Source organism: Perissodus microlepis, chromosome 12 (assembly GCF_051167445.1).
Source record: "Perissodus microlepis isolate ML-2025 ecotype Zambia chromosome 12, ASM5116744v1, whole genome shotgun sequence".
Taxonomy (NCBI): Eukaryota; Metazoa; Chordata; class Actinopteri; order Cichliformes; family Cichlidae; genus Perissodus; species Perissodus microlepis.
The window spans coordinates 25996852-26011975 of record NC_140472.1 but is presented as its reverse complement, the minus strand read 5'-3'; the positions used below and the strand labels follow the sequence as shown (position 1 = coordinate 26011975).

Sequence of the window (15124 nt, the reverse complement as noted above, 5' to 3'; positions counted from 1 at the left end):
AGTCATCCCTCATTTCCACCCACACAAGATGTGATGGTCTGGGCAGTAGGGGGGGGGGGGTTGTTTTGCGCTCTCTCAGGTGGAGTGCTGGGCCGGCTGTTCTTGTTGGGTCTTGTTTTTCCTGGTCACCAGCACTCATCCATGTTTCTCACTTCCGCATTACTGAGTAGTACTTAAAGACTGGCCTGTGCCTCCATTTTCTGTCAGATTGTTGTATCCTCAATGGTCTTACTTGGCTCCTTCATGCTTTGTGGCCTGTTTAAACCCTGTTTCCTCTCTTGTCTGTTTCCAGTGTCTCCTCTGGTGAAAGGATGGCTGACGTTTCCGCACTGCCATTCCTGCATTGTTGTAGACTTTCCTGAGTTCAAGTGCACCGCCACTCAAACCCGTTACTACAACCTGGCTTCCTGCTACCAAAGGAGTACTCTCCATGGGTTTCTCCCAGTTTCCTCTGGCTAGCCACTCATCCCTCTGCAGTCTGTCGATAAGCGAGCAGGCTTTCAACTCCATTTCCTTCAGAACTTAAAATTAATTATAGAACAATCACCTTTGGCAGAATCTAAATCTCTTCCTCTCGAATAGAGCTCCCTTGCCATGCTCCTGTAGTCAGAAACTCTTACCTGCTGCCATTTTTTCTGTTACCTCCCAAGTGTAAACACATCTTTTAAAACTGCAGAGTGTTTCTGGGTCCAGCTGTTTCAGTCCACTCATTTGGTAATTACGACACATGCAGCCAGACCTTTTCACTCATTTTCAATCCAGTCCTCATACCTGACCATTTTCAGAGAAATGTTTTTGTTTGTAAAGCCAGTTATCACTGCTCTATGAATGATTCAAGCATAAAAAGACACCCGAGTGCATACTTTCACAAACAACAACGAACCAGTTTTAATGTTATATTTCAATTCAATTCAATTCAATTTTATTTATATAGCGCCAAATCACAACAAAAGTCGCCTCAAGGCGCTTCATAGATACAGAGAAAAACCCAACAATCATATGACCCCCTATGAGCAAGCACTTTGGCGACAGTGGGAAGGAAAAACTCCCTTTTAACAGGAAGAAACCTCCGGCAGAACCAGGCTCAGGGAGGGGCGGCCATCTGCTGCGACCGGTTGGGGTGAGAGAAGGAAGACAGGATAAAAGACATGCTGTGGAAGAGAGACAGAGGTTAATAACAGATATGATTCAATGCAGAGAGGTCTATTAATACATAGTGAGTGAGAAAGGTGACTGGAAAGGAAAAACTCAATGCATCTTGGGAATCCCCCGGCAGCCTACGTCTATTGCAGCATAACTAAGGGAGGATTCAGGGTCACCTGGTCCAGCCCTAACTATATGCTTTAGCAAAAAGGAAAGTTTTAAGCCTAATCTTGAAAGTAGAGATAGTTTCTGTCTCCCGAATCCAAACTGGAAGCTGGTTCCACAGAAGAGGGGCCTGAAAACTGAAGGCTCTGCCTCCCATTCTACTTTTAAATACTCTAGGAACAACAAGTAGGCCTGCAGAGCGAGAGCGAAGTGCTCTAATAGGGTGATATGGTACTACAAGGTCATTAAGATAAGATGGGGCCTGATTATTTAAGACCTTGTATGTGAGGAGCAGGATTTTGAATTCAATTCTGGATTTAACAGGAAGCCAATGAAGGGAAGCCAAAACAGGAGAAATATGCTCTCTCCTTCTAGTCCCTGTCAGTACTCTTGCTGCAGCATTTTGGATTAGCTGAAGGCTTTTCAGTGAGTTTTTTGGACATCCTAATAATAATGAATTACAGTAGTCCAGCCTGGAAGTAATAAATGCATGAACTAGTTTTTCAGCGTCACTCTGAGACAGGATATTTCTAATTTTAGAGATGTTGCGCAAATGGAAGAAAGCAGTCTTACATATTTGTTTAATATGTGCGTTGAAGGACATGTCCTGGTCAAAAATGACTCCAAGGTTCCTCACAGCGTTACTGGAGGCCAAGGTAATGCCATCCAGAGTATGAATCTGGTTAGATACCATATTTCTAAGATTTTCAGGGCCGAGTACAATAACCTCAATTTTATCTGAATTAAGAAGCAGAAAGTTAGCGGCCATCCAGGTCTTTATGTCTTTAAGACATTCCTGCAGTTTAACTAATTGGTGTGTGTTATCTGGCTTCATGGACAGATAGAGCTGGGTGTCATCTGCATAGCAGTGAAAATGTATGCTATGTCTTCTAATGATGCTGCCTAAGGGAAGCATGTATAATGTAAACAGAATTGGTCCTAGCACTGAACCCTGTGGAACTCCATAATTGACCTCAGTGTGTGAAGAGGACTCTCCATTTACATGCACAAATTGGAGTCTATTAGATAGATATGATACAAACCACTGCAGTGCAGTACCTGTAATACCTACAGCATGTTCTAATCGCTCTAATAGGATATTATGGTCGACAGTATCGAACGCTGCACTGAGGTCTAGCAGGACAAGCACAGAGATGAGTCCACTGTCAGAGGCCATAAGAAGATCATTTGTAACCTTCACTAAAGCTGTTTCTGTGCTGTGATGAGCTCTGAAACCTGACTGAAACTCTTCAAATAAACCATTCCTCTGCAGATGATCTGTTAGCTGTTTGACAACTACTCTTTCAAGGATTTTTGATATGAAAGGAAGGTTGGAGATTGGCCTATAATTAGCTAAGACTGCTGGGTCTAGAGATGGCTTTTTGAGTAAAGGTTTAACCACAGCCAGCTTGAAGGCCTGTGGTACATAGCCGATTATTAGAGATAGGTTGATCATATTTAAGATCGAAGAATTAATCAATGGCAGGACTTCTTTGAGCAGTTTTGTAGGAATGGGGTCTAAAAGACACGTTGATGGTTTGGAGGAAGTAATTATTGAAGTTAACTCAGAAAGATCAATTGGAGAAAAAGAGTCTAACTTAACATCAATGGTACTAAGAGTAGCTGTAGATAATATTACATCTGTGGGATGATTACTGGTAATTTTTTCTCTAATGATAAAAATTTTATTTGTGAAGAAGTTCATGAAGTCATTACTAGTTAACGTTAAAGGGATGGTTGGCTCAACAGAGCTCTGACTCTTTGTCAGCCTGGCTACAGTGCTGAAGAGAAACCTGGGGTTGTTCTTATTTTCTTCAATCAGTGATGAATAGTAAGATGTTCTGGCTTTGCGGAGGGCTTTCTTATAAAGCAGCAAACTATTTCTCCAGGCTAAATGATGATCCTCTAAATTTGTGACACGCCATTTCCTCTCCAGATTACGAGTCATCTGCTTTAGGGTACGTGTTTGAGAATTATACCACGGAGTCAGGTACTTCTGATTAGAGACCTTAGTTTTCACTGGAGCTACAGTATCCAGAGTCGTACGTAGTGAGGAGGTGAAATTATTAACAAGATAATCGACCTCTGTTGGGGTAGCGTTCAGATAGCTGCTCTGCTCTGTGTTGGTACAGGGCATTGAAGATGATAACAGTGGGTGGATTATATTCTTAAACTTAGTTACAGCGCTTTCAGAAAGACATCTACTTTGATAAAATCTACTCTCCACTGCTGTGTAATCAATTATTGTAAATGTAAATGTTATCAGGAAATGATCAGACAGGAGAGGATTTTCAGGAAACACTGTTAAATGTTCAGTTTCTATGCCATATGTTAAAACAAGATCTAGAGTGTGATTAAAGTGGTGGGTGGGTTCTTTTACATTTTGAGAGAAGCCAATTGAGTCTAATAACAGACTAAATGCCATGTTGAGGCTGTCATTTTTAGCATCTACATGGATGTTAAAATCACCCACAATAATTATTTTATTTGAGCTCAGAACTAAATTAGATATAAAGTCTGAGAAATCAGACAGAAACTCTGTGTAAGGCCCAGGTGGACGATAGATGATAACAAGTAAGACTGGTTTCTGAGTTTCACAGCTGGGGTGGACAATGTTAAGCATCAGGCTTTCAAATGAATTAAAAGTCTGTCTTGGTCTTTCATTAATTAATAGGCTGGTGTGAAAAATTGCTGCCACACCGCCCCCTCGGCCTGTGCTTCGAGGTTTCTGGTAGTTAGAATGACTCGGGGGTGTTGATTCATTTAAACTAACATAATCATCCTGCTGCAACCAGGTTTCTGTAAGGCAGAGTAAATCAATTTGTTGATCAATTATTAAGTCATGTACTAACAGAGACTTGGAGGAGAGAGACCTAATATTTAATAATCCACATTTCACTGTTTTACTCTTTGGTTCAGATGTGGATACTGTATTGTTCTTTCTTTTTGATTGTTTATGTTTAAGTTGTTTGTTGCTGGTTTTTAGTTTGTTTTTTGTCTTTTTGGAAGCTGACACAGTCTCTATGGAGATGGGTTTTTGGGGGGGTAGCAGGAGGAGAGAAGCTGCAGAGAGGCGTGTAAGACTGCAACTCTGCTTCCTGGTCCCAACTCTGGATAGTCATATTTTGGGGGGTTTAATAAATTTGTCCATATTTCTAGAAATGAGAGCTGCTCCATCCAAAGTGGGATGGATGCCGTCTCTCCTAACAAGACCAGGTTTCCTCCAGAAGGTTTGCCAATTATCTATGAAGCCCACATCGTTTCTGGGACACCACTCAGACAGCCAGCAATTTAAGGAGAACATGCGGCTAAACATGTCACTCCTGGTCTGATTGGGGAGGGGACCAGAGAAAACTACAGAGTCCGACATTGTTTTAGCAAAGTTGCACATCGATTCAATATTGATTTTAGTGACCTCCGATTGGCGTAACCGGGTGTCATTACTGCCGACGTGAATTATGATTTTACTGAATTTACGTTTACCCTTAGCCAGCAGTTTTAAATTTCCTTCAATGTCGCCTGCTCTGGCCCCTGGAAGACAATTGACTATGGTTGCCGGTGTCTCTAGCTTCACATGTCTGAGAACAGAATCACCAATTACCAGAGTTTGACCCCCGGCGGGTGTGTCACCGAGTGGGGAAAAACGGTTAGACACATGAACGGGTTGGTGGTGTACCTGGGGCTTCTGTTTAGGACTATGCTTCCTCCTCACCGTGACCCAGCCGCCCTCTTTCCCCAGCTGCTTGGGGTCTGCCGGGGAACAGCTAGCGGGGCCTACGCTATCTTCGGCTGCACCAGCTACAGGGGCCTGGCTAGCTACGGGTGAATGAAGGGTGCGAAGCCGAGTCTCCAATTCAGTAATCCTGGCCTCCAGAGCTGCAAATATGCTACATTTGTTACAGATATCATTACTGCTAAAGGAGGCCGAGGAGTAACTAAACATCTGACACAATGAGCAAGAAAGTGCAGGAGGGACAGGTGAAGTAGCCATGGTGCTAACGAGTCGGCTACGAGCTAAGCTAAGCTAGCGAAACAGTACAGAGACAGTGAGTGAATACTTTGGCTATAAATTAGGTAGTGAGTACACAGAAAGTGTGCTTCGGATGAAGCACGTGAAGATTATACTATGAAAGAAGAATGTATTTAAAAGTTGTTAATTAAATTGCTAAGCAAATAAGCTACTCAGAAACACCACTGTGTTTGAGCAGGAACAGGAAGTGATACTCTACCGCAGAGCGAGCGAACACCAAGTGACAGCGCCACCAAATATTTGGGCACTTTGTTCCTTTTTGACAGGTATAATAGAATAACTGCACTAACAAGCGGCTCCCAAAGAGCTATTAGCTGCAAAATAGCTTTTTCTTAAAAAAACATAAAATAAAAATAGGAAACTGGACAAGCAGAAGGGAGTTTTTCCGTCCCACTGTCGCCAAGTGCTTACACTTGGGTCATCTGATTGTTGGGATTTTCTCTGCATTATTGTAGGGCCTCTACCATACAGTATTAAGGTCACTGTTGTTGTGATTTGGTGCTATATGAATAAAGTTGAATTGAAAATGGAATCATTTATTCTTTCAGTATGAGCCAAATGTACGATATATGGTAAAACGTTCAGTAAAGCAGACACTTAAAAGTTGAACCATTAGTAAGTACACGCACTGAACTCTCGCTGCTGATTGGCTGTGGGCCCTTATTTGATTATTTTTCCATTTCCTTTTCCCCGGTGGATGCCGAGAATCGACTCCACCCCAGCCCTGCCCCCATCATCTGTTTCTAAGCGACCCACATCTCTTGTGCGGCCATATGTCAGACAGAAATGAAACAGTTGAAACCATAACCGGAGAGGTACGAGCGCCGCGGGGACATTATCGAAGACAAACAGGGAGGAAGGAACTCATCTGACTCACGGTCACCACACAGGTGAGGCTGTAGGTAAAGTAGAGCAATTAATGTTTCTACCTGTGATCTGTGCGCAGTTCACGTCACCTGGAGTAAACAGTCTTTATCTAACAGAGTATCAGGCAGTGGTTATTGCAGGGCGTATTCCAGTGAAGTTTTCCCCTTTTAATATGAATTCCCTGCATTAATATGCAGTTATAAACAGTGTTGGGTAAGTTACTTTAAAATAGTAACTTAGTTACATTACTAGTTACTTCTCTCAAAAGTAACTCAGTTACTTCAAGTTACTCGTTACTTTCAAAGTAACTAGTTACTAGGGAAAGTAACTTTGGTTTTACTCAGAATTCTCTTGTTAATGTGTTGCTTCCATAACTTTGCCAGTCTTCTAGCTTGCTTACTTGCCACAAGTGCACTGTGCCACCTACCAATAGAAAGGAAAAGATAATGTGCATATTTCCACGAGAGAAATCCCACGCCTGGACCGTCATTGACTGCTGCCATGATTCTAGCCTACGTCACAGCGTCATGTGCGCCTTTTACATCCAACACAAAAACTGCAGTCGTGGTGCTTTCGATTGTACTCAGTACTCGGAAATTCTGCCTGCTGAATAGGAAGATGTAGGTAACACCAGACTGCAGATGAGCTGCATACATGGCTGGACTGGGACAGAAAATTGGCCCGGGCATTTTGACTAGAGACTAGCCCACCATTATAGGAAAAATCATAAAGCCTTTGAATGAAAATAAACACTGTTGTGACAGTGATGTACACTGTTTTGATGGTATATATGCATCAATCTATCAATCATTTGTTGTAAGATTCAGATAATTATTTTTTAAAAGCTAGACATTTTAAATGAGAATAAGAAAGAAAAGTATTTCTTTGTGCCCACCTCTCCCTGTTAATGCCCTATCTGGCCCCCCTGGCAAAACTTTGCTAGATCCGCACCTGCACAGTTACCAGCTGTCAGCCACCTAAAAAAGGATCCTGGTGTTATTTGTCTCTCAGAAACAGTTCATAACTTCCCTTCAACTCATTTATGTCACCTAAAAGGTAAACCTGTTTCTCCATCACCTGTTCAGCTCTGATGATTCAGTAAGGACATCTCCTGGTTTCATCTTCATGTTTCCCTCTCACCACATAACCAAACCGATATCATGACCAGCAGCTTTTTTGCAGCTGTGGCTCCAGCAAACATCAGCTGATACTAGAAATTAATATTAAATAAATTCTAACAACAGCTGATCAAGATTAAACGTGCTGCTGTTGTTTAGCGCGACATCCGCTGGTTTCCTCTTTCGGCGCAAAGTGGGCGATAAACAAACAAGAGGGCCGATCAGCTGATCATTGATCAGTTTTCATGATTGAAGTAGAAACGGGAGAGGGAGGGGGAGAGAATGAAAGAAGAAGAGGCAGCTGTGCAGCAAAGACACAGAATAACTCCAGCTTTGTGCCTTTTTCATTGTAGCTGAATTACGGGACAAACTGTTCCTTTTCACCTCAATAAGAAACGCGTAATATTTTCTCTGAATACCAGACGGGACGGTTGGCAACTCTAATAACTTATGAACAAAATAGAGTTCAACATCATTAACATCATAGCACCCACCCAGCTGTATAGAAACTCCGTCATGCTAGCTAGTATGCAGTACGGAAAAAGTCAGAATAACGAAAATAAACTCCACCTAAACTTGGTTTATATCTGACCCAGATAGACTGCAGGTCATAACTTCTTACCTGAAGTTCAGTTCACACTTGGACCGGCGGCCGCCTCGGGTCTCTTTTCCTTCTGCGTCCCCTTTCCCTCCTCCACCTGCTGGCCTCCACCACTTGCTAATGTTACTGAATCTGTGGAAGCTCCGCGATAGCCACCACACGAAGTAACGAGTAACGACCCTATCTAAATCCCAGGAACGACTAACGCGTTCTTGATTTTGGCATAATAACTAGTTACCGTGCTCGTTACCACAATAATAACGTAGTTACTGTAACGCGTTACTTAATAACGCGTTAGTCCCAACACTGGTTATAAATAAATTCTAACAACATGTAACATATGTTTTAATTGTTTCAAGGAACAAACCATCCACCAGGCAACTTGTTATTGCCTCCCATATCGCGGCAGCTCTTTAACAACAAGTTACAGGGAAAGGCATCACATACAGTTAAAAAAAAGGTTTTACAAGTATTTAAAGCAAAAACCATCGATTAGTTATCACTAGTCGCTGTATTAGCTTGAGACAAATAAAATGCTTACCATACCGAGGAGGTTATGTATAAAATAAAGAAAATACCTTTATTGCAAGTCTTTAATATATAATTTATAATCAATCCACTCCTTTTTAGCCACTTAAAATATTTTTATATAGCTATTATGTTATATTTGTTACAAAGCCAACTGGCCTCTTGAAGAACAGTGTGTGTTTGACATTCATAAATAAAGAACATATAAAGGTCGCTTTGCCAAAAACCAATTTAATCTTTTAACTCATGGTAGAAATGGCATAAAATAGCTTGAGATCATTCACGACAGATATGCTTGACGTACATTTCACAGATTAAAGGCAAACAAGTCATTTAAAACTATTTAAATACAATCGCTTTTTGGCACAACACCAGAATAAATAAAACTTAATTTAATTAATTTAAATAAGGCTTAATTTTAATTGCTGTGTCACAGCAACCGAGCTGTTAAACACGACCTATGACAAGATCTGACAAGATAATTTAAACAACAGTTTTTTGTTTAAAAAAAAAAAAAAAAAAAGTACATAAAAGCAGGTATTTGTGTGTGAGGTGGGGAAGATTTTCGGTATCCAAAAATGCTGAGATAAATAGTTAAATAAACTCTCCTTCTCCAGTTTGTCCACAGCCCTTTTTTTCCTTCTTCTTTCTTACTTTCTACTTTTTTTTTTTTTGCCTTCCCTGTGTGGTTTTGCAAAAACGATGGCTCATTCCATTATTTCAGATACTGATCAATTAGCATCATGCGTCTCAGGCTGATACACAGCGGAAATCCATTTTGGAGCGCCACTAAGGCGCCTGTCTAATGGAATTTTCTTTTTCTTTATATATTTTCTAAAGCCACACCTTCTGAGACAAGGATTTGTGGTTTTTCCACGTCATGTCTGACAACAGACTGAATAGTATTCAATTTTGTAGTAACACATTACAAACAACTGGACAGACAGTTAAAATAATTTTTAGTAGTAATATATTTTATTGTCATTTAAAATGTGAACATGCTAATATAAACCCGTTAGCTCATATATAATTGTATATAACTCCTATGAGAGTTATTTCTTAATTTTCTTGTTTGTTTGTATATTTGTCACACTTTAATGTTTCAGATTATAGTAGACAAAGATTACCGGCGTAAATATAAAGTATCGTTTTTAAATGATGATTTCATTTAAAAAGCTTATCAAACCCCCTTGTTTAATCATGAATCGACTTTGGTCAATCAAATTTTTTGGAAGCTGAGTTCAATTTCATTAGCCACACCCAGGCCTGATTACTGCCCACCTGCTGAATCCAGAAATAACTTACAAAACAATACGACTTTATTTGTATTGCACATTTAAAACCAGAGGTACACCAAAGTGCTTCACAAAATCCACTAAAAGCAGTAGCAAAATACAAATGCAAATAGCAGGTGGAAAGCATTGATTAACCAAGCATACAAGATAAGCAGATATCGAAATAAAACTTCAAAAGCAAAATCAATACAAAACCTTGTTCAACAAAACAGAAGAAAAGGGTATTTACAAGAATCGTACTCTAGATAGCCAGGAAGGCTAAACCAAATAGATAAGTTTTCAATCGAGATTCTGGATCGAGTCAGATGCACGAATAGCTTGTGGGAGATTGTTCCAGAGGTTAGGTGCAAGCGGAGCGAAAGCACGGTCACCTCTGCTCTTTGCAGTGACCTGGGTTGCACCAAGAGCAATTGTCCTGATGATCTCAGTGCTCTCCTAGGAATATACAGGCTGAGAAGATCAGTAAGATAACTAGGCGCGATATTATTTATGATTTTAAAAGTAAGCAATAAGATTTTAAAATCAATGTGATACTTAAATCGATGGTATCTGACAAAATGAAGCAGGTTAAAAGATCTCAAAAAGCAACACACCATGATCTAAAGAAGCGACTGAGAAACAAAGTCATTGACATCTATGAGTCTGGAAAGGGTTACAATGAACCAGTGTATCAAAATGACTCCAAGAGCACATCAACGACTCATCCAGGAGCTCACAAGACTGCATAACCACATCTAAAGAACTGCAGGCATAAACTAACATTTCACAAAAAGACCATCGTGCCAACAGTCTAGCATGGTGGTGGTAGTGATGGTCTGGGGGTGTTTTGCTTCTTGACTTGGATGACTTGCTGTAGTTGATGAAACCTTGAATTCTGCTCTCTACCAGAAAATCCTGAAGGAGAGTGTCCGCCCATCAGTTCATGCCCTGAAGCTCAAGTTCATTTGGGTGATGCAGCAGGACAGTGAGCCAAATATGTTTTACCCCCTTAATAACTACTTAGGTTATTTTTGTCTTATGTCAAACTTTTTTGGATGATTTGAAACATGTACGTGTGACAAATATGTGAAAACCTAAAAAACCAGGAGGGGGTAAATACTTTTTTAATGCATTGTACATATTTATGTCCTGGAAGCAAGATATTTTAAAATTCTGATAGTTGAAAACAAAATTAAGATAAGGGATAAAAACTACCTTCATCATCTACAGTTCCTCATCATTTTAATAAACATTACTTATCCTCCAATATGATATTTGTTTGATTATCCACCTGCCTGTCTCATTTTCATACTTGTATTTAATTTCGAAGATCAAGGTGATGAATATGTGCTCATATCAACTTGTTTTAAAAACCAGCTTTCATTACAGTTCTTTCAATTAAAACAAGCAAAACAGATGAGAAAATAACAACAGTCTGAACTACACCCTGCATTGTTACATGATCACACTGCCTCAGCATCACTTCTAGTATCATATTTCTGTGATGTGATTTGCAACTCAATAAAGAGCTTGAGGAGTACTCAACACTGACATTACACAGCACTGTGGAGATGTCACTAATTACAGCCTCCAAGGTTCAGGTTCTGCATCATAAAGCTATCAGCACTGACATTGGCAGACTCTCAGGAGAATTTCCAGTTTTCCTTTTGTTACTCAAAGCCGAAAAAATGAAACCCTGTTGTGTTTCCACATGTCTAAGCTGCTCATTTGCCTTCTTGCAAATCTAATATCTCAAAAGTGGCAATTAAGCACCAAAAATACAATCTGGAAACACAGAGATTGATGAAACAATCAGACAAAAATGCACCTAAGAAAGTGAATTTTCTACCGTGCAAAACAAAATCCAGTGCATACATGACTGATTGCAGCTGTCAGCGTCTCTGCTTCAGCCTTCCTAGTTTCCTCCAACACAATTACAAATTTTTAAAAAAAAAAATGCTGAGATGGTTTGCACATGTGCAGAGGAGGCATAGTACACATGAGCAAAGGTGCTGAATATGAAGATTTCAAAAAGGAGGAATAGAATAAGACCACAGAGAAGATTGAATTTGGTGAATTTAGTGAAGGAAGACATGCAGGGGGTGGTGTGACACAGGACGATGCTAGGGATAGGGTAAGATGGAGGGAGACGATCTTCCCCTAAAGAGAGCAGCCAAAAGAAGAACACATGTATGATTTTAGGTGTCTGCTGCTAACAGCTCTCTAGCACTAAAACTAAAATAATAAAGTGACATTAACACTACATAAGTACAAAATTAAAAGTGATATGCTCTAAATATTATCTCATATTTGTCTCCACAGAGTGAAGATGAAGCTCTATTCATTGTCCATGCTTTATTTGTCACTTCTCTTGCTTAATACCCCTTTCTCGCTGACCAGGGGAAGGGGAGGGAGAGGAAAAAGTCCGGCCAGCAAAAAAGTCTCTTCGGGCACCAATACAGGAAACAAACCCAAAAAAGACTCCACCCCTCAGGGTGGCCATCCAAAACAAAACAATCAGGGCAGTCCTGGGCAGCAAGGCAATTATCCCAGACAACCAGGTGCAGCAGGCAACCCTAACCAGTATCCGGGACAAAGTTCTCCGTATGGAGGGTATGGAGGAGGTTATGGAGGCGGTTATGGAGGCTATGGAGGAGGTTATGGACGGTAAGGAGGAGGTTATGGAGGTAATCGTCCTTCTGAGAATTCCAGAGGGTTTGCTCGCAGTGCAGTAGTAGCTGCAGCTGGAGGTGCGGTGGCAGGAACGGCCCTGGGCTATGGGTTAGGACAGTTCCACAATCCTCACTTTAATGTCCGCAGCCCTCAAGAGGAGTATTATTACAAACACTACATGCACAGGAACCATAGCTGGACTGGCCATCGGGCATACCGGGCATTTGCCCGGTGGGCCGCTGGCGATTTTTTGTTTTTATGGGCCGATCGATTTTTTTTTTTTTTTTTTTTTTTTTTTTTTGGAAGGGTATAAATAATGAAAGGTGTTGGATTGGCCAATTGGTCATGATCGACTCTGGGCTGGACCAATTACAGCCGAGGAGGTCGGATGCACCCTCCCCCTTGTTTAGCAATCTTATAGACGAACTAAAGAAAATGGAGAACAAAAAAAGGAAAGGAGGTGCAGAAAAAATTAGGGCTAAAAAGAAACAAGCCCTTCAGGCAGACGCTGCCAAATGTGTAAAAATAACTGAATTGTTTGGCGGTAGCTATGGCATAGCTACCACAGATTTAGCAACATCAGCAAGTGGTGGAGGCCAGCAGGTGGATAAGGGAAAGGGGAGGCAAGAGGAGGAGAGACCCGAGGCGGCCGCCGGTCATAGTGGCAGAGGAACTGAACTTCAGGTAAGAAGTTATGACCTGCTGTCTATCTGTGTCAGATATAAACCAAGTTTAGTTGTAGTTTGTTTTCGTTGTGCTGACTTTTTACAGTCGCTTAGAATAACTGGTACTGCGTACTAGCTAGCATGACGGAGTTTATATACTGCTGGGCGAGTGCTATGAAGTTACTGATAGTAAATTTTATTTTATGCTTAAGGTTAGTTTCTCAAACTCCTCAAAATCTTAACAAATTGTGCCAATCCTTACATGTTGCACCAGGCTGATTTATCATCAAAAGTGGAGAAGTCTGTGACAGAGGAGACAGAAGAGCAGCAGAGAGAGATGGAGCGAGAGAGAAATAAAAGAGCAGCAGAGAGAGATGGAGAGATGACTTTATGTCATCCATGAGGGATGCATTTGACATATGTTTCACATATTATAGCCCAACAAGTTACTTATAGCAGTTTAAATACGAGCAATCAGTTTTTGGCAAATACCAGAAATCAGTTTTTGGCAGAACACCGGCTATTGCAGTTAATAATACAACAGCTTCTTGCCATTTTTGTGTTTCTTTTTATCGCTGTGTAACTGAGTTCAATTGAAAGCCTGCATGCGCTAGTACCTCTTGCCACAAGTTCCCAGAATCCTTTGCGGTTTTACCCCTGAATGACGTCACATTTTTGGTGGGCCGATCTCTAGTCAAAATGCCCGGGCCGATTTTTTGTCCCAGTCCAGCCCTGACAGGAACCATGGGTCTAAAATCCAAACTAATAGAAATACTAACAAAAATACCAATACCAATACTACTGAATACAGCAGCGACAAAGGAAGACATGCCGTAATTACTCAACCCGTTCAGAGTTATGAAGACTACATGGATGCCTGTATGAAGAGGTCTGACATTTTGCCGGTGAAAACTCAAAAGCCCCAAATCAAACCAGGTACAACTGCCACAGCTACGACCAAAACCAACACGTCTACTCTCGTGACATCAGAGAGCAACGACACTGCCACAGAAAACCCCTCGACCCCTACCCCTGCAAGTCCAGGCCCTCCAAATCAGCCCGAAGAAGATGACACGGTCAGCATTGTGGAGATCGGCTACCCGGCACTGATCGAGCAGGTGAAAACCAGGAGATGCTTGGAGTTGTACATGGCTTACTCCATGAAGTACATGAGACAGGAAGGGCCGAAAGACGGGAGTACAGGAGGGGTAGAAGGATTGGAGATGGGCTTTCAAAGACTTTTAGCAGTAGTTACAAGTGCTATGCTGATGCTACTTAACAGCAATGTACCTGTGCTGCTGCACTGAGATGTTCATTTGACATTATAGAGAATGTGTTCTGATGAAAGATGATAAGATGAAAAATAACTTGGCGGAAAGGAACCTGTAATCCTTTCTTTATTTTGTGCTGACTTCTGCTGTGAGATTTTATACTTTATTTTATACTTTATGCTTCATATAAAGCAAACATTGACGGCACAGATGGCTGACTTGTGATTACAGGAGAAATTAAAATAAATAGTTACAAAGCCTTTTCCTGTAACTGTAAAACAAAATGAGCTAAAGGGTTGTTTCTTATGGGAGAATGTGAATGTTTTCATGAATCCTAAAGGCTTGCACTTTTTCCTTGTCATGTTAAATAAATGAAATAGCTTTACTAACTTGTACTTGTGGATATTTCATTGCTTCGGAGCTGGCAAGTGACAATGTCTCGTAGCATTAGTGTTATGAAAAAAGTAGAGTCAGCATTGGATTATGTATTTATATGTTATTGTATCCATCCAGCACCTCCAAATCTGGGAGCATGAGCCCGTCCAGGGGTCCGTTCTTCGTACCTCGCTAAGTAAGTTAGCTGGATTTGATTGTTGACGATTTCGCGTGATCTTGGATCGTTCGGTTCTCCGAAGCTCATCCGGGACTTGCTGTCATAGCAACAGATCCGTAAGCGTAAACCTGCTTGGGAGCAGGCTTACTTTATGTAAACAGGATTAGATCGCGGCCACTCAGGTATGTCCGCTTCATTTATACGAAAGCAACAGCGATATTTTTCCACTGTTTTTC

At 41.0% G+C, this 15124-nt stretch overlaps 1 protein-coding gene across 1 annotated transcript; it reads left to right on the top strand.

Annotated features, from left to right (window-relative positions):
• The first annotated feature begins 11989 nt into the window (after nt 1-11989).
• Nucleotides 11990-14720, top strand: prnpb (prion protein b). The gene is given in 2 exon segments (XM_084947196.1): nt 11990-12610; nt 13790-14720. Coding segments are annotated over 2 exon segments (1137 nt in total). The 5' UTR covers nt 11990-12055; the 3' UTR covers nt 14372-14720.
• Nucleotides 14721-15124: the final 404 nt, after the last annotated feature.